Source organism: Capsicum annuum, chromosome 10 (assembly GCF_002878395.1).
Source record: "Capsicum annuum cultivar UCD-10X-F1 chromosome 10, UCD10Xv1.1, whole genome shotgun sequence".
NCBI classification, from domain to species: Eukaryota; Viridiplantae; Streptophyta; class Magnoliopsida; order Solanales; family Solanaceae; genus Capsicum; species Capsicum annuum.
In genome coordinates, this window is record NC_061120.1 from 6,417,925 (window position 1) to 6,438,713 (window position 20,789).

Consider the following 20,789-nt stretch of genomic DNA (forward strand, 5'->3'; position numbering starts at 1 on the left):
TCATATATTTTAGGAGTCTAGTTAATATAATAAAAACAATTAAAGAAAATAGTGAAAAAATAGTTTTAGGGTCTTTTAATGAAAGATAAAAAGTCCAAATCACTTTTCTAATGATCTTCACACTTTAATATATTATATATATAGATTATAGATTATAGATATAGATATAGCTATAGATATAAATTATAAATTATAAATTATAGATTGGGAAAGAATTTAATTGTAGGAAATTGAAGATGTTTTTTGGTTGAAAGAAATCAAGTAGGAATCAAATAGGATAAAAAAAAAATGGATGTTTAAACAAAGTAGGAAAAAAAATATGGTGGGAAATTGGCTAAATTTGGGTAGAAAGGCAACAAAAAAAACGGGTAGGAAATTGGCTAAATTTGGGTAGAATTAATTAATTGTAGCAAAAAGTTAGTATATTTATTTTAAACAATTTAATTGTAGGAAAAAAAGGTAAAAAATGGTTTTGTCTAAAACGAACTCTTTTAATGAAGGACAAAAAGTTCAATTCATTTTTCTAAAGGCTTCACACTTTTAATATATTATAAATTATAAATTATAGATTATAGATATAGATATAATGGTATTTAGTATTTATTAATTTCTTATGAACTTTTTGGCAAGTAAAGCCGCATGAAAATATTTCAATATATCTTGTAAGAAATTTCTAGAAAAGAATTTGTGAAAAAGAAAATTAATCATTTCAATTCTTTCGTTCTTAATTTAATTTCTTCATATGTACTTATTTTTTCTACTTTCTTTCTGATTGTTGTCTCCTTATTAATTATTGTTATTGTCGATTACAGATATTGGATATATAACCTCGCCCCAAACCCAAATTAAAATTGTAAATGAAAAATTTTTGGACCAAACCAAATATACCTGAATATTTAAGATGTTATCTCTAGATCAGAATACTGAATGATTAATGTTATTTATTTTTTATTGTTTGAATGCACATAATTATTTATTTATAATAAAAATTAAATAAAAACTACTAACTATCAAAAAATGTAAAGTTAGTAAAATAAAATTATTATTTGATTAAAAAATAAAATATTATGTTTGATAGTGATAGTAATAGTAATGATTGGTGTAAGATACTAGTAATGATAATAGTAATAATTGTGTTGATGGACATAAGTATCGGTAGCTGATGTTGTAATGACTGACGTTGTGGTGGTAATTGATGGTAATGGGGTGGTTGTAATATTGATGAAGTTGATAGATGCTAGTAGTTGCCTATGGATCGATGATAGTTGGCGACTATGACAATTGTGATGATGTAGATGGTTGATGGTCGAAATTGCCTATGACAGAGAGTTAGAGGTAGCAACGAAGGTGACGACAATGACGGTAATAATAAATATAATTATAAAAATAAAAATCGTACAGATATAACGACTGACAGTAATATTACAATATAAAATAGTAATGAAAATTATCATCATAAAATATACTTTAATTATATTATAATTTTGTTCAAAATCTTAATAATGAAAATCTATACAAATAAATAAATACTCCTAATAGCCTAAGATTTAAATAATTCAGATTCAAAAATCAAAAATTCAAAGTGAAAGGTGAAAATAGTTTCAAACAGCCAAAATAAATATGATCTTTGGGATATGCAACCAATCATTCTTACTCTTTTATTTTTTGTTTTTTTACTTTAAATAATATTATCTGATATTATGGGAAAGTGTAATTGTAAATGGAGCCAAATTCAACATGTGTTTTTCTGTCAAAAAAAAAAGACAATGTCAGACTGATTGGTCAATTCAGTTTTTATTTTTAAATTTGTTTAGGACCATTCTTGATAGACCATTAAAAAAAAATAACCACCTAATCCAATTAATTTTAAATCACAAATTAATATTGTCTTTATAATTTAAGTCACATAACTATTAGTTAGTTATAATAACTTGTTGTTTTGGATATGGTTGATTGGGATGATTGTGCAGTAAAAATTGATGATAAAGATAATTGATAGTGATGATAAGTGACGAAGGTATGATCATGATGTATAATCTAGTTTATATCATGAAAAGTGATGTTATAGATGATCGGCGATTGTGGCTGATAATAGTGGTGAAAATAAGTGGCGGTTTGATAATAGTAGTTAATAGTTGTGGAAGAGGTTGATAATGACAGGTTGGAGAGGTAATCAATTGTAGCGATTGTGCATAAATTCACTAACTAAAAAGAGTGAATGATTTGGTGGTAAATTCAAATCATGTATCGCCTCTAAGTCGATAAGGATTCAAAGAGATTCGTTTTAAGATTTACAGAACTAAGTTGAATTCATAGAAACTAAGAAGCACTTCATAAATTCGAACTTCAATTCTTCTTTTCGATTTCGAACTTCTTTTTGTTGTTTTTCATTATATTGATCCATGAATTAGCCCAACCCAATCTCATAAGGCTAGTGGGCTATCTTGTGCTGGACTTAAGAACCCCAGATTTAAATGTAGTACGAAAATGTCATCCCAATTCTACCTAATTAGCTAGCTAGATTGGACTGGACACACGAGTGACAGGTAAATCTCAAATTGACAACTCTATTAATGTGTGTGTTGTGACTTCATTTTAAAGGATCCCTCTAGAATACCTATACTTATTTCATGTCTGTTTGATATACATGAAAATTTAGGTAAATAGAGGGTCCATATAGCACAAAGCTAAAGGTGATGGGGTAAGTAATTGCTCATATAGTTATTTTTTCTATTTATACATTATAGATTAATACTTGTAAATAATTTGTCTTTAAGCCCTTGTGGCATGATGTTATCGGATCACCAACAAGGTTTGTAGTATAATGATAGGTACTTTTTTTATTACTAATCAGAGATATTAGACTTGAGCCCTGATATATGTGGAGTCATCTTTGTTAGAGGGAACTTTGTGCCTCAATGTGAAACTTTTATGTGTGTACTAATTTAATCGAATCTCAATATATATATATATCAGATACCGAATCATTATTTTATTAATAAGACAACATTCTTATTCCAATAAAGCACAATACATTACACGCGCTCTTTAATTTGACCTAAGCTAACATATATGCCCTTCAACTTCGAATTTAAGTAGGCACCTGCTTAGGATTTGATTTTACTCCACCATCAATGTGAGATATAAATTCTGCGATTTATCCCCAACCAAACATAGAACAAAGTCATCTTAAAATTAATCTAGGAGAAGTTATCTCTTATCCCCCATCTGAAATGAGCTCTTATACTAGTATAAAATTGAACAAGTGGACACACGCATTCTATATGGCATAATGCATGCAACATGCCGCATAAGATGAACATGCCTACTTATTCAACTTTATATAAGTACTTATTTATACAAACCCAAATTTGAAAGACATATATATCAGCTGAGACAAGTTAAAAAACATGTTTATATATTATGCCTTCTACTAAAAATAAAAAAGTTTTTTTTTTTTTTGACAAAAGGTAACATTTTGTATATTAATCATCAGCACAAGGTTGGTACCCAAAAGTTTACAATCTATTCAGAGTTGTAGGAATAACGGCAAAAGAGAAAAAAATGAAAAAGAAAACTTATTCCTAGTAGGGGTGGACATTCGATTTGTTCGATTTGATTGTTTAATATCGGTATGATTTTCAATTTTCGGATTGACGAAACTGACAACCGTAACCAAACCAAAATTATTTAGGTTTGGTTCGATTTTAACAAAATTAATTCGGTTATTTCGATTTTTTATTTTGATTTTGAAGATTAAAGTAGTCAATCTTTCTTTGTCATGACCGGCCATTTAAAATTGGTGATTTTTTTAGAAAAATAATTTTTTCAAACCTATTTTTTATTCTCAAATATAAATAACTCAACATGTATAAAATGATATGAAATAACTATAAGTTTAACATAATAAATAACTGCATTATGCATAAGTTTGCATAAACAGAACACAAAAGTCATAAAAATAGTTCATAAAACAACTAACACAAATTGTTTCTATATAAACAGTCCAAAGTCACTAGAAAACAGTCCATAAAATAGTCTGATCGCTAAAACAACCCATAAATAAAATTTATCAGCCATTATGGTTCCTTTTCTGACCAACTAAGAACATCAAAACTCCACGGATGACATTTTTTCAATATTTAGAGCATATTCTATTGAAATCTATCCTATCCAATAACATGAACCTGCAAATACATTTAAACTTAAAAAAAATCTAACTAAACAAAATATGAAGTTCAAAACTAATAAACAAGTAAGAATTAAAATCAGATAAAATAATAAATAATAAATAAATATCATAATAAACGATGGAGTGAAATAACATATTTCTTCCCCAGACACTTGCAAGTTTAATTCAAAACAGAAAGTAGCAGTGGAATAACTTACTGGAACATTTACAACCAAAGAAAACAATTCTTTTTTCGAAGAAACCTGGAAACTAATAAATCCGTGAACATTTACAACCTTGAACTGTTTAGAATTGCAACTTTGAAGTGCGAACATTTTCAAGTTGGAACTCCAAATACTCACAATTTCTCAACAAAATAGTTTTACCAAAAACTTAGAAGTCAATTTCAGAAGGCTACTGGTACTATGTCCAACAGTACTGGTACTATGTCCAACAGTACAGGTACTATGTCCAATAGCTAGGATCAATTTTCTTGTATTTTAACTCTTACATTAAAAAGATTAGTAAAAATGATATTATACAAGACCTCATTCCAAAGAGAAAGCAGAATCAACAAAACCCAAAGAATAGGAAAAAAGATTAGTACAATGAATTATACAATACCTCACTCACTATTATCTCTGTGACAAACAAAACTCAATGGGTGATGGCCCCAACTACAATAATTAGCATTAGTGATAATTGAATGCCCCATTAACTTTAAATCATCCACTGCTTTTCTCTTTGATTTATTTAGTGAGAGAACAAAGGGCAATAAGAATGAACAAAAGCTAAAGCTTACTAAGTTATATGCTTATCTTATCTGGATATAAAATACCCAAGGACATTCGAGTCAAATCACGTAAACAGAATGATCTTGTCCAAATTGACAATCATTTTCGATCTCAGATGAAAATCTTGAAATTTACAAGCAGCCTAAATAGAATAAGTTAAATGTTTTCGAGTCGATTATTAAGATAATTCAGAGATAACTTTTAAGTTGTATCAAGTCAAAAAAAACAGCATAGGGTTTGTTAAGAGAAAAATATGATAGCAGAATAAACCAAAATGAGTAGCACAATTTACAGTAAGCTAACAACTCCGGTATAGTAGAAGTAAAAGTAGAAGAAGAACCCAAAAACACACTTATCTATAATCAACCATAATTCATATTTGCTAATTGACAAACTACACATCAATAATGCTAGACTCAGTTCCACTGCAAGTCATTTCTGAAAAAATATAAGACACTTATTAATTGCTAGTTGATATGCAATATAAATAAGAAATTATTTTCAATATAATGAATACAAAATCATAAAATTCTTACCAACTTCAAGTTGCTCACGATAATCTGAATCTTCCTCGATATTAATTGAAATAGGTTCACATCTAAGTCAATCTTGAAGACAAATAAGAGATTGCACTAGGTTAGGAGTTAATGAACTCCTAAAGGGATCAATAACAGGCTTCCGTGGTAAATGCACATTCGAATGCGACACTGGACATGAAAATGGATAACACATCACGAGCCATCTCCACGAGAATGAAAAATCTCGGCTCATTAACTTTTCACCAACCTAATATATCAAAAAAATTTGAATCTAGCTCAATTTCTTCAGCAAGATATTTTTCCAACTCAGATTTACTGCTTGAACCTCCATTAATTTCTTTATGCTTCTCAAGTTGTTGTTTTGTTTTCATTGTTTCTCTTCTTTAAAAATTTCTATAACTACTTACAGATGAACAGTTTCCAGAATAAGAAGAAGAAGATGAAAAGATTTTTGTTTTCTTAACATAATGTTCAAAGAAGGCTTTCATATATGTCTCCACTGATTCAGACAACTTGTCTCCAATTCTTTTTCAAACATGTCCACAATTGCAAAAGGAACACATTCTAGTTTGTTTCGAAAATTCAACACAGATGAAATAAAGATCATTTTATTCTTTTTCTCTAGATCACCCCAATACTTTCTGAAATTTTTCCTCATATTTGTTGCCATTTTTTCAAATTAGAATCTTCATTTTCTATCAATCCCTTTCAAAATCAAATCAAGCTTAACAATTTCCACAAAGTACACACTGTTAGTAACATATTCTAAACAAAAAACTTTCAAAATAAGATTATAAAAAGTTTTTCAAAAATTTTACCATTATCCTTACATTTTTCCGGACCTCACTTGTAAAGGCGCCTGCATTAGTTCCATCTTTACAAGGAGAGGTACAAAGATAATCCAAAAAAACATTATCATAGAAACTATATCTTCAAATGCAAGCTCAAAATATTGTGTTGTTTCAAGCATCAAGTATGTAAAATACCACCTAGTAGGAACATCTAAACATAAAGATTTCTTACAAGTTATCAATTGAGATTCACAGCATTCTTTGAACTTTTTAACTCTCGCAGCAGACTGTTTAACATACTTCACACTTGTCTCACTCGCTTGACAGATTTATCAATTTCCTTCAGTCCATTTTGCATAATAAGATTAAGAATATGTGTCATACACCTCACATGAAGATGTTGACCCTCCATTATGTTAGTTCCCTAATTATTTAATTGTTTAGACATTTCTATCACTGCGACAACATTGGAATTAGCATTATCAATTGTAATACTAAAAACAGTATTCAAAACCCATTCAAGCAAACAATTAGTAATGGAAGCAGCCACATCAACACCTTTATGACTAAAAATCGAACAGAAATTTAGCACTCTTTTATGCAATTTCCAATTTGTATCTATAAAGTGAGTTGTTAGTCACATGTAGTTGATCTTTTGTATAGACGTTCAAGTATTTGTCGTAAGACAAATTTTTGAACGTACATTTTTGAAAACCTTTTTCAAAACTTGTTTCTATTTATAGTAGAACTGAGCAATTTCTTGTCAAGGTTCCACGAGAAGGAATATGAAAGTGTGGGGTTGTGACTCTCATGAAATTTTTAAAGCCTTTCTTTTCAACAAAACTAAATGGTAACTCATCAACAACTATCATTTGGGCTAAAGCTTTCTTACTTCATCCTTGATTAAATGTCCAAGTACCCAGCGCCCCTTTCTTTTTACCTGCGGAAGATGATAGAAAAACTAGTTTTGTTTGACTATCTTTAACATTAACATTAGGACGGTAAGGACATAACTTTAGCATAAGACTATTCATTGACGAAGTACCACTAGCACTTGAAGCAGCAGCCTAAATTTTTTCATAATACTTACATTTTGCTTTAGTAGCTTCAGTTTTTTCATCAACGATCTTGTCAAACCACTGACAATATTTTGCCCTAGGTTCCATGATCTTTTTTTTTTCTTTAAAGGTTTAGCTTCAACAACAGTTTCAACTTCATTTAGAGATGAAATTGAAATATTTTCATTTGACACTCCACCTTCACTTACCCTACTTTCAGTTTGTGAAAATGAAACAATTTATTTATTAATTTTCAACCTTTAGCCTTAAACGATTAAACTATCAATTCAAATAAAAAAATTATAAAAAATACTGAATTAGACATATTGTGAAGCTGACAATGACAGGTCGTCGGAATAACTAGTCGTCAGAAACAGCAAACTCACACTTACAGTGACAGTGATCGCCAAAACAACAATTTTGATGGGTTGAGACGAAGCCGTTAATAGCAGTGGGTGGTGGCGGCAACAACTTTAACCATGAGACGACGTTCTCGACCTCGAGGCATCGCTGAAACAAACAACGATCAGGGTTGTCGCTAAACTGTAGATGTTGATGTGACGTGCATGGCGGCAGCGACTGCCGACGATAGTGGCCGGTAAGTAAGTGACGAAATCGATTTAAATTTGAAACCTAAATCGATTTCATCATCGATTTAAAAATGAACCAAAATTAAAATTTGAAACTTAAATCGATTTCGTCACTGACCCACTGGCCACTACCATCGGTAGTCGCTGCCGCCATCGTCGTCACATCAACGGCTATAGTTCAGTGATAACACTGATCGTTGTTTGTTTCAACGACGCCTCGAGGTTGAGAACTTTGGCTCACGGTTAAAGTTGTTGCCTCCACCACGCACTGTCGTCAACGGCTTCGTCTCAACCCACCGGAGTTGTTGTTTGAGCGTCCACTATCACTGTGAGTGAGTGAGTGAGTGTGAATTTGTTATTTCTGACAACTAGTTATTCAAGCGATCTGTCACTGTCAGCTTCACAATATGTCTAATCTGAAACTTTTTTTTATGATTTTTCATTTGAATTGATAGTTTAACTGTTTAAGGCTAAAGGTTAAAATTAATAAATAAATTATTTCATTTTCACATATTGAAAGTAGGGTAAGTGAAGGTGGAGCGACAAATGAAAATATTTCAGTTTCATCTCCAAATGAAGTTGAAACTGTCGTTGAAGCTGAACCCTTTAAAAAAAAGGTCATGGAACCTAAGACAAAATATTGGCAGTGGTTTGACAAGATGGTTGATGAAAAAACTGAAGCTACTAAAGAAAAATGTAAGTATTGTGGAAAACTTTATGTTGTTGCTTCAAGTGTTAGTGGTACTTTGTCAATGAATAATCATATGCTAAAGTTATGTCCTTACCGCCCTAATGTTAGTGTTAAAGATAGTCAAACAAAATTATCTTTTCTATCATCTTCTGTGGGTAAAAAGGAAGGAGCGTTGGGTATTTGGACATTTGATCAAGGATGAAGTAGGAAAACTTTAGCCCAAATGATAGTTGTTGATGAGTTGCCGTTTAGTTTTGTTGAAAAGGAAGGCTTTAAATATTTCATGAGAGTCACAATCCCACACTTTCATATTTCTTCTCGTAAAACATTGACAGGAGATTGTTATTGGTTCTACAATGAAGAGAAACAAGTTTTGAAAAAGATTTTTAAAGAAGTACATCCAAAAGTTTGTCTTACGATAGATACTTGAACGTTTATACAAAAGATCAACTATATGTGTCTAACAACTCACTTTATAGATACAAATTGAAAATTGCATTAAAGAGTGATAAATTTCTGTTCGATTTCTAGTCATAAAGGTGTTGATATGGCTACTTCCATTACTAATTGTTTGCTTGAATGGGGTTTGGATACTGTTTTTAGTATTACAGTTGATAATGCTAATTCCAATAATGTTATAGTGATAAAAATATCTAAACAATTAAGTAATTGGGGAAATAACATAATGGAGGGTCTATATCTTCATGTGAGGTGTATGACACATATTTTTAATCTTATTGTGCAAGATGGGCTGAAGAAAATTGATAAATCTATCAAGCGAGTGAGACAAGCAGTGAAGTATATTAACAATCTGCTGCGAGAGTTAAAAAAGTTCAAAGAATATTGTTAATCTTAATTGATAACTTGTAAGAAATCTTTACGTTTAGATGTTCCTACTCGGTGGAACTCTACATACTTAATGCTTGAAACAGCACAATATTTTGAGCTTGTATTTAAAAGATATAGTTTTTATGATAATGATTTTTTGGATTATCTTCGTACCTCTCCTTGTGGAGATGGAACTAATGCAGGCGTCTTTACAAGTGAGGACTGGAACAATGTGAGGATAATAATAAAATTTTTGAAAACTATTTATGATCTTACTTTGAAAGTTTTTTGTTCAGAATATGTTACTAACAGTGTGCACTTTATCAAAATTGTTGAGCTTGATTTGATTTTGAAAGAGATGATAGAAAATGAAGATTCTAATTTTAAAAAAATGGCAAATATGTGAGAAAAGTTCAAAAAGTATTGGGGTGATCCAAAGAAAATGAACAAAATAATTTTTATTTCATCTATGTTGAATCCCTGAAACAAACTAGAATGTGTTCCTTTTGCAATTGTGGACATGTTTGAAAAAGAAATTGGGGACAAGTTGTCTGAATCGGTGGAGACATATATGGAAGCCTCGTTTGAGCATTATGTTGAGAAATCAAAAAACTTTTAATCTACTTCTTATTTCAGAAACTCTTCAGCTTTAAGTGGCTATGAAAATTTTCAAAGAAGAGAAACAATGAGGACAAAACAACAATTTGAGAAGCATAAGAAATTAATGGAGGTTGAAGTAGTAAATATGAGTTGAAAAAAATATCTTGTTGAAGAAATTTAGCCAGACTCAAAAAAATATTGATATATTAGGTTGGTGGAAAGTTAATGAGCCGAGATTTTTCATTCTCGCGGAGATGGCTCGTGATGTGTTAGCCATTCCCATATCTAGTGTAGCATCTAAATGTGCATTTAGTACGGGAGGGCGTGTTATTGATCCCTTTAGGAGTTCATTGACTCCAAAACTAGTGCAATCTCTTATTTGTCTTTAAGATTGGCTTAGACGTGAACCTATTTCAATTAACATTGGAAAAGATTTAGAGTATCTTGAGCAACTTGAAGTTGGTAAGAATTTTATGATTTAGTATTCATTATATTGAAAATAATTTCTTATTTATATTATATATCAACTAACAGCTAAAAAGTGTTTTATATTTTTTTAAAAATAACTTGCAGTGGAACTGAGTCTAGCACTGTTGATGTGTAGTTGTCAATAAGCAAATATGAATTGTGGTTGATTGTAGGTAAGTGTATTTTTAGGTTCTTCTTCTACTTCTACTTGTACTATATTGGAGTTGCCAGCTTACTGTAAATTGTGCTACTTATTTTGATTTATTTTGCTGTCATATTTTCCTCTTAACAAATCCTATGTTGTTTCTTTTGACATGGTACAACTTAAAAGTTATCTCTCTGAATTATCTCAATAATCAGCTCAAAAACATTTAATTGATTCTATTTAGGCTGCTTGAAAATTTCAAGATGTTCATCTGAGATTGAAAATGATTGTCAATTTGGACAAGATCATTCTGTTTACATAGTTTGACTCGAATGTCCTTGAGTATTTTATATCCAGATATGATAAGCATATAACTTGATATGCTTTAGCTTTTGTTCATTCCCATTGCCCCTTGTTCTCCCACTAAATGAACCAAAGAGAAAAGCAATGGAGGATTTGAAGTACATGGGACCTTCAATTATCAGTAATGCTAATTATTGTAGCTAGGGCCACCACCCATTGAGTTTGGTTTGCCACAGAGATAATAGTGAGTGATGGCTTGTATACTATCATTGTACTAATCTTTTTTCTATTCTTTGAGTTTTGTTAATTTTGCATTCCCTTTAGGAGGAGGTCTTGTATAATATTATTTTTACTAAGTTTTTTAGTGTAAGAGTTAAAATACAAGGGGTTGATCTATTTATTGGATATAGTACCAGTACCATTGGACATAGTATCAGTAGCCTAGATCCGGCAGTACCAGTAGCCTTCTGGAATTGACTTCTAAGTTTATGGTAAAACTATTTTGTTGAGAAGTGAATACTTGGAATTCCAACTTCAACTTGAAAATGTTCTCACTTAAAAATTGCAATTCTAAACAGTTCAAGGTTGTAAATGTTCATGATTTTATTAGTTTCCAGGTTGCTTAGGAAAAAAGAATTGTTTTCTTTGATTGTAAATGTTCAAGTAAGTTATTCCACTGTTACTATCTGTTTTGAATTAAACTTGCAAGTTTGAGGAAGAAATAAGTTATTCCACTCCATTGTTTATTGTGATAGTTATATGTTTATTATTTTGTGTGATTTTAATTCTTACTTGTTCGTTAGTTTTGAACTCCATATTTTGTTTAGTTAGATTTTTTTTTTACTTTACTTGTAAATGTATTTGCAGGCTCACGTTATTGGATAGATTTCAATAGAATCTGCTCTGAATATTGAAAAAATGTCATTCGTGAAGTTTTGGTGTTCTTAGTTGGTCAAAAAAGGAAGCACAATGGTTGATAAGTTTTATTTATGGACTGTTTTAGTGATCGGACTATTTTATGAACGATTTTCTAGTGACTTTGGAATGTTTTATGGACTGTTTATGTAAAAACACTTTGTGGTAGTTGTTTTATGAACTATTTTTATGACTTTTGTTTTCTGTTTATGCAAATTTATGCATAATACAGTTATGTATTATGTTAAACTTATGGTTATTTCATATCATTTTATACATGTTGAATTATTTATATTTGAGAATGAAAAATAGGTTTGAAAAAATTATTTTTATAAAAAAATCACCAATTTTAAATGCTCGGTTATGACAAAGAAAGGCTCTTCAAAATCGAAATAAAAAAACCAAAATAACCGAATCAATTTTGTAAAAATCAAACTAAATCGAAATGATTTCAATTTGGTTACGATTGTCTGTTTCGTCAATCCGAAAATCAAACAGATATTAAACAATCAAACCGCATGCCCGGCCCCTAGTACCCATGTTGATGCATCCATCTCCCCATCACTTTCTTCTTCAACATCTTGGAAGTTTAAAGGTTCAACATCTTCAATATTTCAAGACTGTGTTTCCGCTCCCATTGCTATTTGCATGTGTGATTGAGATTCAAGAGAGATAGCATTAGCTCTTTCCTCATCTATAGATGCTACAACGTCAAGACCTTTTTTCGATAGCCTCACCTCTTTCGGAATGTTTTCTCATCACCTTTGACTCTCACCCTTGCCCATTTCAGGTGATTCTTTAGTGAAGTTTCCTCTTCAGTCATCCACCACATTGTTCATCAATGGCTTTGAATGCACTTTCCATCCAGAGATGTAGCAGGAGGCCCATAGCTCTAATCCAAGTTGGGTTCTTTTGTTGCGTACAACTTTCCACTAATGGTGACCACCATTGGAGATATAACTTCAGATGCTTCCAAGTCCACTCTTCATGAAGGATTAGTTATGTCATGTGCTTATTATGTGCTTATTAGGAACTCAAAAAGGAAAGAATTTCCATTCATCTCATAAATGGTGACCCCAAAAGCCTTGTTCCATGTATTGGTGGCCCACTTTCTAATAATATCCAAGTGTGGGTATCTCCTTTTTCCCTGCAGCAAAGATCCCAACAATGCCCCTTCCAAGTAGACCTTGTTGAGCTTCTGCGCCAGCATCATTTATTACCAAGTCTCCCCTGTTTTGGCATATTTCTGCATAAGATGTTGCCTTTGATTGCCACTTGTTGGTTCTGACTGTGTCAGCATAAAAGGTTTTTGAATCTGTTCTTCTAGATCTGTTTGCACTTGTCCTAGCGACTTTCTTTTGATTTTTAATGAAGCTACCTGCCTTTAATGTTATGTCCCCATACCCCTTATTTAATGCAAGTTCTTGTATTATGATAACTAATTTGTTCCCTCCTTGAACAGTAACAATGCTAGTAAATCTGCCAAACTTATTGTGTTTTCTGACACAATAAAAATCTGCAAATTTGTCACTGAGCTTCCACCTTCTTGTATGCATTCCAGTGTCCCTCGAGGCTTCTAGCAAAACAAAAACTAACCACTCCATAGTTTTCTTGTAAAACTTAGTTCTGCGCATCAAATTCCTACTTCTTTCCACGCATTTGAACCAAGTTGCTATCCTACTGATCAATCTCGTAATATATCATAGGACTTGAAACCAACTGCATAGGTTAAGTTTCAGTAGAGACTCGCCGGAAAAATGTGTTCGGCAGAGCTAGAAAGGAGAGAGAGCTCTCGAAAAAGGTGCCTGAGAGCATTTTTTGATATATAGTAGGAAAGATTTTTTTGCACAAGACATATTAGCAGTAATCTAGACTATGAGGTAGTCAGTCCCTTAATCTCTCCACTATGTAAAGCATAGTTGTGGTAAATGTTAATTTGTTAATTTAAAAAAATGAAAACATTACCAAAATGAACATGATTCACAAATACAGTAGAGACAATTTCGATAAACCCTCGACTCAAGGACAAAATTAATGAAAAAAGAAGTTGCGGAAGTAAAGAAGTCATAGCAAAATACTAATTGTGGTTTGTAAAGAATAGAGCGTATGCAAATCTTAATCTTACCTGTACAGGTAGAGAGGTTTTCGATAAACCCTAGGCTCAAGAAAAAATATTAATGGAAAAAGAAGGTGCGAAAGTAAAGAAGTCGCAGCAAACTACTAATTGTGGTTCATAAAGAGTAGAGCGTGCACAAATCTTACTCTTACCTGTAGAGGCAGAGGTTTTCGATAAACCCTAGACTCAAGGAAAAAATTAATGGAAAAAAGAGTTGTGAAAGTAAAGAAGTCACAGCAAACTACTAATTGGGGTGAGTAAAGAGTAGAGTGTACGCAAATCTTAACTCTTACCTATAGAGGCAGAGAGGTTTTCGATAAACCCTCGACTCAAGGAAAAAATTAATGGAAAAAAGAGTTGTGAAGGTAAAGAAGTCACAGCAAACTACTAATTGTGGTTCGGAAAGAGTAGAGGGTACACAAATCTTACTCTGTGGAGGTAGAGAGGTTTTCAATAAACCCACGACTCAAGGAAAAAATAAATGGAAAAAGAAGTTGCAGAAGTAAAGAAGTCAAAGCAAAATACTATAGGAATCATGACAAAGCATTCCGAAAAATGGCCAAAATGAAAACAAACTAACATATATCCTCCACCAAAATAACATCATCAACTCTACCAAGAGTATTAAATGTTGGTCTACAAAATTCTTAAATAACATAAAAACACTTGCTGAGAAATCCACCAGTGGATTTGGATTTCAACTTACTGAATGTTTGAGGATTTGTTAAGGATAACACCTTCATATTTGACCTGGAACCACTTCATTGCGTCCTCCTTTGTGACCCGGTGCTGAATTCCAACTCTGGACTTGCATCTACGACGACGTGCAACACGGTATCCTGGGCGCTCTAGCACAACGTAGAAATCCATACCGTAGATACCCGTTGAAGGGTCATATCTATAAAAGAGATAAAAGAATAGAGTGTCAAACAAATTGGTAACAGCACAATATTCGTACAAACATAACTAGACCATGACGCGTAACATCCTAGTCGATCCCCCTTCGCTGGAAAATTACACTGTGAAGATAGGTAAAAGATTATTATGACGTGCAACATCCTAGTCAATCCCCCTTCGCTGGAAAATTACAATGTGAAGATAGGTAAAAGATTATTATGCATACATATTGCATGCCGAATAACCTTGGCTTCTTTGTGTGTTTACTTCTCTACATTTCGACTCACCACAGTAAAAATCCTAGCCTCACCACTGCTTACACTCATATATGTAGCATGACATGAGAAACAACTAAACCCTGTAAGAACTTGAGACGCAACCCAAGAAAATATTAAAGATGAACTTTGCTTAACCTATATGCTTAATGCAGCTCCCGTAACACAATCTAAAGCTTAATGATCCATATGCAAGAGCAGAACCCGTGGCAGATAACCACTTCCAAATGATAAAATTAGCAGCCCTTTGAAATAACTAGATAGTATGTGAAAATGCTCCAAATAAAAAGATATAGTGAAAGTACTCCAAATAATGATGCATTGCGAGATAACAATCGGCTTACTTGATTCCAAGGTCGATGTGCTCCTGGATACCAAAACCAAAGCAGCCAGTCTCACTGAAGTTTCTTCTCAACAACTCGTATTCCTTGACTTTCAATCCACTCTCAAGGAGCTGCATAGCTTTCTCTCCTCTGACAGTGACGTAGCAAGCTATCTTCTCATTACGCCTGATTCCGAAGGACCGCACGGTATACCTAGCTGTCAAAGAGAGAAAAACAGGCACCAGAGAAGACTAACCATCTTCAGTATAGAAATGAGAGGTAAAAGCTTCATCAATTGGTCAACAAGCAACGTAATCAAAACAAATCATGAGATTTATTTATTTGCCTCAGCACAAATGTGTAATGCATAAACAGTGGTTTATTTGTATCTTGTGAAACTCCAGAAATCATTTAACAATTCCAAAACTCAGACTTCCTCTAATTCATGCATATATAGGTCAAGAAAAACACAAAGAAAGAAGCATAAAACCATTAATTATTGGTTGCCTTCATGCTAAAGAGTGCTGATAAGACTCATCTTCATATTGCCAAAGCACAACTACTACGCCTCGATCCCAAACTAGTGGGTGTGAGATACATGAATCCTCCATACCACCACATTTAAGCCCATTTTCACTATTCGCATATGATAAACATCCGGTTACTCCCTATTTTTATTTCAAACTAAACAACTTTATGGAAATTAGACCACATCTCCACAGTACTGATAATGCATTTCACACAAAGGTACCTAAATATCAGAAATGAAAAAAGGGGAACAAATTGAAGGTTCAGAAAGCTCACCTTTGGAGAAAACAGGGGATTGGCCGCTGAGTTGTTCCAAGACCTAAAGGAACAAAACAAACACATAGCTGATTTCAGTTTCAACAACAATAAAAATCAACTTTTAAAGCAGCATTAAACACTATAGTGAAGGAGAATTACCTTGGCCGCCCTGGTAAGTCTATCTCCGCTCTCACCGACGGAGATGTTGAGGACTAGCTTCTGAACCTTGATATCCCTCATAGGGTTGCTCAGTTTCTTCTCTGACGCCTACCGATTCAGTTGAGGATCAAAGTACGAAGATCAGTGGTTTTAGATTTCAAGAAAACTGATTCTTACTTCATAAACGCAAAATAAAGATTCAATATAGTCAGTTAGATTTGCAGAAAATTGAATCTACTTCATAAACACAAATTAGTGGGTGCATAGTACAAAATAATGGGTTCAAATTAGTCAGTTAGATTTGCAGAAAATTCTTACATGAAACGCAAATTAAGGTTCAAATCAGTCATTTAAATTAGCCAAAAATTGATTCTTTCTACTTAAACACATAGTAGTTCGTGCACAATAGTCTTTTAGGCTTACAGACATTTGATTATTTCATAACACAAAATTGATTGGTTCAAATTAGTTATGTAGATTAGAAGGAAAATTTATTATTACATCATAAACACAAATTAGCATCCGTATTCAATAACTTCTCTTTTCAGCCAAGAATCTAATAAGAAAGTCTCCCTAACCCACAAAAATTGGGTTACGGTCTGCGCACATCCTATCGTCCCCAGACCCCACTTGTGGTATACATTTTGTTGACACCTATGTTGCTTAGACTTTCCAAAAATGTTGCCTCACCATGTCGAATCATCCAAAAAAAAAAAAACTATTTAGGAGGATCTGATACATACACATCGATATTCTTGAAGAGTAGTCCGAGGAACATCGACTGAGATTGTAAACACAAATTAAGGTGTTCAAATTAGTCGATTTAATTAGCAGAAAATTTATTTTTACACCATAAACATAAATTGGCATCAATACTTCAATAACATCTCTTTTGAGCCAAGGGGTTCATCAAAAACAGTCGCCCTAACCCACAAAGGTTCTAAGAGTTAGGCCTACAGACATCCAATCCTCCCCAGACCCCACTTGTGGTATCCTGCTGTTAGTGACATCTATGTTGCTCAGAGTACCGACATTGACATCTACGCTGCTCAGACTTTCCAAAAATGTTGTCGATCCGAGCAACACAGGTTGACATCATAAACGCAAATTACACAACAACAACACACCCAGTGTATTCGCACAACATGGGATCTGGTGAGGGCAAAGTGTACGCAGTACATACCACTACCTCAGATGAAGTATAGAGGTTGTTTCCGATCGACACCCAACTCAGGACAGATAACAGTATAACAAACAAAAAACATAAAAGCAAACAACAAAAATGGATACCACACAGCTAGATAATAAAGGAAACAAGACACCCGACAAGGTAATAGTATAAACTAGCTATTCGAAATCATAGACATCACAAAAACACCACAAACAAGAGACTACAAGAAACTACAGGCATAGATACAAACAAAGCAAAGTATTCAAATTAGTCACGTTTAACAACAAAAACACACCCAGCGTATGTGTATTCCCACACACTGGGTAAATGTGTACGCAGTCAGTACTCAGAGGTGAGGTAGAGAGGTTGTCTCCAATAGAAAATTTGTCACATTTAAATTAGCAAAAAATAGATTCTTCGTTCTTAAACACAAATTAGTAGATCCAGCTTGAATTTATACAACTTACATCACTAAAACTCATTCATTAACATTCAAAAGGTTAATTTTTAGGATTGAGTCAAAACTAACTAGTTAATTAACTGGTTATGAAAATGATAACAAACAAAAATATCAAAGTTTGAGATTTTATTTGATAATTACATGCATTTTTGATAGATAATCTACTTCTATAAATTCATTGATTAACATTAATAATTAATTTTTAGGATCTAGGCAAAACTAACAAGTTAATAAACAACTTATGAAAATGATAACAAACAAAAACATCAAAGTTTGATATTTTATTTGATAATTACATACATTATTTGATAATCTACTTCTATAAGCTAATTGATTAACATTAATAGTTAACCAAGTTAATTAACAGCTTATGAAAATTATAACAAATAAAAATATCAAAGTTTGAGATTTTATTTGATAATTGCATGCATTATTTGATAATCTACTTCAATAAACTCATTTATTGACATTCATAGGTTAATTTTTAAGATTTAGGAAAAACTAACAAGTTAATTAACAACTTAAGAAAATGATAACAAACAAATATATCAAAGTTTTGAGATTTTATTTGATAATTACATGCATTAATGGAAATGAAAATAAACAAAAATATCAAAATTTGAGATTTTATTTGATATTTACATGCATTAATGGAAATAATAATAAACAAAAACATCAAAATTAGAGATTTTATTTGATTAATAATAAACAAAAACATCAAAATTTGAGATTCTATTTGATAATCTACTTCTATAAACTAATTAATTAACATTAATAGGTAATTTTTAGGATTTAGGCAAAACAAATAACATAATTAATAACTCATGAAAATGATAATTAACGGATAATTACATGCATTATTTGATAATCTACTGAAATAATTTGTGAAAAAAAATAAAGAAAAAATTAGAAAGGTACCATTGGATATTTTTTGCTGAAGGAGATGGAAGAAGGAGCAAAGCGGCGGAGTAGGGTTTTGGGAAGGATTTAAAGTAGATAGCGAAATGAGAATTTGGGCTTATTTGGTTTGGTGTTACATTTGGGCTTGGTCCAATATTCAGTAAAATTTCAGAAATAGCAACTATAGAGCCTTAATTGTAATTTTTATGTATAAATAACATAGCATTCTGTGTATATGTAGGGATTTTTATAATATGTTTAGGAAGTTGAGATTTTTTGTAATACTGAAAACATAAGTTGTGTATTTATGTAATTTTTAGAACTTTTATAGCAACTAGGAGTGTTCGGTTTGGTTACCAACTGATTAAGAAAATCGATGTTTCGTTTGGTTTGGTTTGGTTTAGTTAGGTTTGATTTTAAATTTTAAAAAACCAATGCTATTTGGTTAGGTTATGATTTTATTTTAAAAAAATGTGAAAATAAACAAATCGAACCGATAAATTATATACATATATATTATAATTATCTATATATAATTTATAAATAAAATATAAATATTTTATTAAATTTAATCTAAAATTAAATTTTAATCTATGTCTAACCCAATCAATACTTTAGCCCAATTGTCCAAAGCTCCAAACTCAAGCCCAACTCTACTTACTATTACTAATAAATTAACCCAACGGTTCCTACCTCACTTTTTTCCACTTCAGCTTTCACAATACGAGTTACCATGGTCCCTAGTTCAAATGGTAGTTTTATATTTCCTTGTTTATTCAATCGTTTTCCCATGTGATTACCTCACCTTTAAAGTAAACAGATAACTCAAATCTGCTCAACTCTATATCTTCTTGCAGTACACTGCAACAAAATACAAAGTTTCGTTTTACAATGTACATGTATGTGTTTGTATGTTGTTGGATAATCTTAGTGCCTACAATACAAAGCTGGTACTTTTCATCTCAATGCTGGTTTTGTTTAATATCTTTGTTCTGATTTTGAAGAGTTTATAGTGTCATTTGTCCATTACTGTACAAATATTTCACGAGAAATTGTTCAATGTGATACTCTTCTCTATGTGTTAAAAAAAAAGTTTATTCTAGAGATGGTTGAAGTAGGCTAGTCAATAACCGAAAAAAAATAAAAAATCGAACCAAACCGACAAGAACCAAACCACCAATTTTTTTTTTTTTGTGGTTTGGTTTGGTTTTAGAACTTCAAAAACTGACTAAATTGGTTTTGGTTATGGTTTTAACTGCTAACCAATCCAAACCGACTCATGAACACCCCTAACAGCAACAGTTTCATAGTTATGAAAAAATAGCAAATTATATTTTGTATTTAAGTAAACTGTTGCTGTAAAAATACATATGCAACATGATTCACAGTCCTTGTTTTACTCAAATTAGTTGAGTTAAATAAGGAATAATTATCCCATCTAATTAAATTTTCATAAACTACTCTTATTTAAATTAGTAGATACCTTTTTCCAAATCAAACTCAAATATGAAGATTATTCTTTTCATGATCTTCAAAATTTCAAAATATCATCCTCTTATACTAACTATTTTTTCTTGTTAGTTTTTTTTTTTTTGAATTTCTTTTTCTTTTCCATTTTTTTTTTTTCTCTTTATTTTTTTTCTTTTTTCTTTTTTTTTTTCTCTTTTTTTTTTCGCTTTCTTCTTCTTCTTGTTTAAAAAAATTTTCGCTTTTATTTTTACACTTCTATTTCTAGTTTCTACTTCTCTTTCTTCTTTTTTTCTTTTTTTTTGAATTTTTTTTTTTCGTTTTTTTTTTTTTTTTTTTTTT

At 31.6% G+C, this 20,789-nt stretch overlaps 1 protein-coding gene across 1 annotated transcript; it reads right to left on the minus strand.

Annotated features, from left to right (window-relative positions):
- Positions 1-14,565: 14,565 nt before the first annotated feature.
- LOC107845614 (60S ribosomal protein L11-1) lies at positions 14,566-19,143 on the minus strand. Its single transcript, XM_016690041.2, has 5 exons — positions 18,999-19,143; positions 16,450-16,557; positions 16,309-16,351; positions 15,526-15,721; positions 14,566-14,907 (listed from the first exon to the last, which is right to left on the minus strand). The coding sequence occupies exons 1-5, from the start codon at positions 18,999-19,001 to the stop codon at positions 14,712-14,714; spliced, it is 546 nt and encodes a 181-aa protein (XP_016545527.1). The 5' UTR covers positions 19,002-19,143; the 3' UTR covers positions 14,566-14,711.
- Between the last annotated feature and the right edge of the window lie 1,646 nt (positions 19,144-20,789).

Coding starts and splice junctions, on each gene's coding strand:
- LOC107845614 (XM_016690041.2), bottom strand. Junction 15,722..16,308: donor ATCCCCTGTTTTCTCCAAAG/GTGAGCTTTCTG, acceptor TCTCTTTGACAG/CTAGGTATACCGTGCGGTCC. Junction 14,908..15,525: donor CACATCGACCTTGGAATCAA/GTAAGCCGATTG, acceptor TCTCTTTTATAG/ATATGACCCTTCAACGGGTA.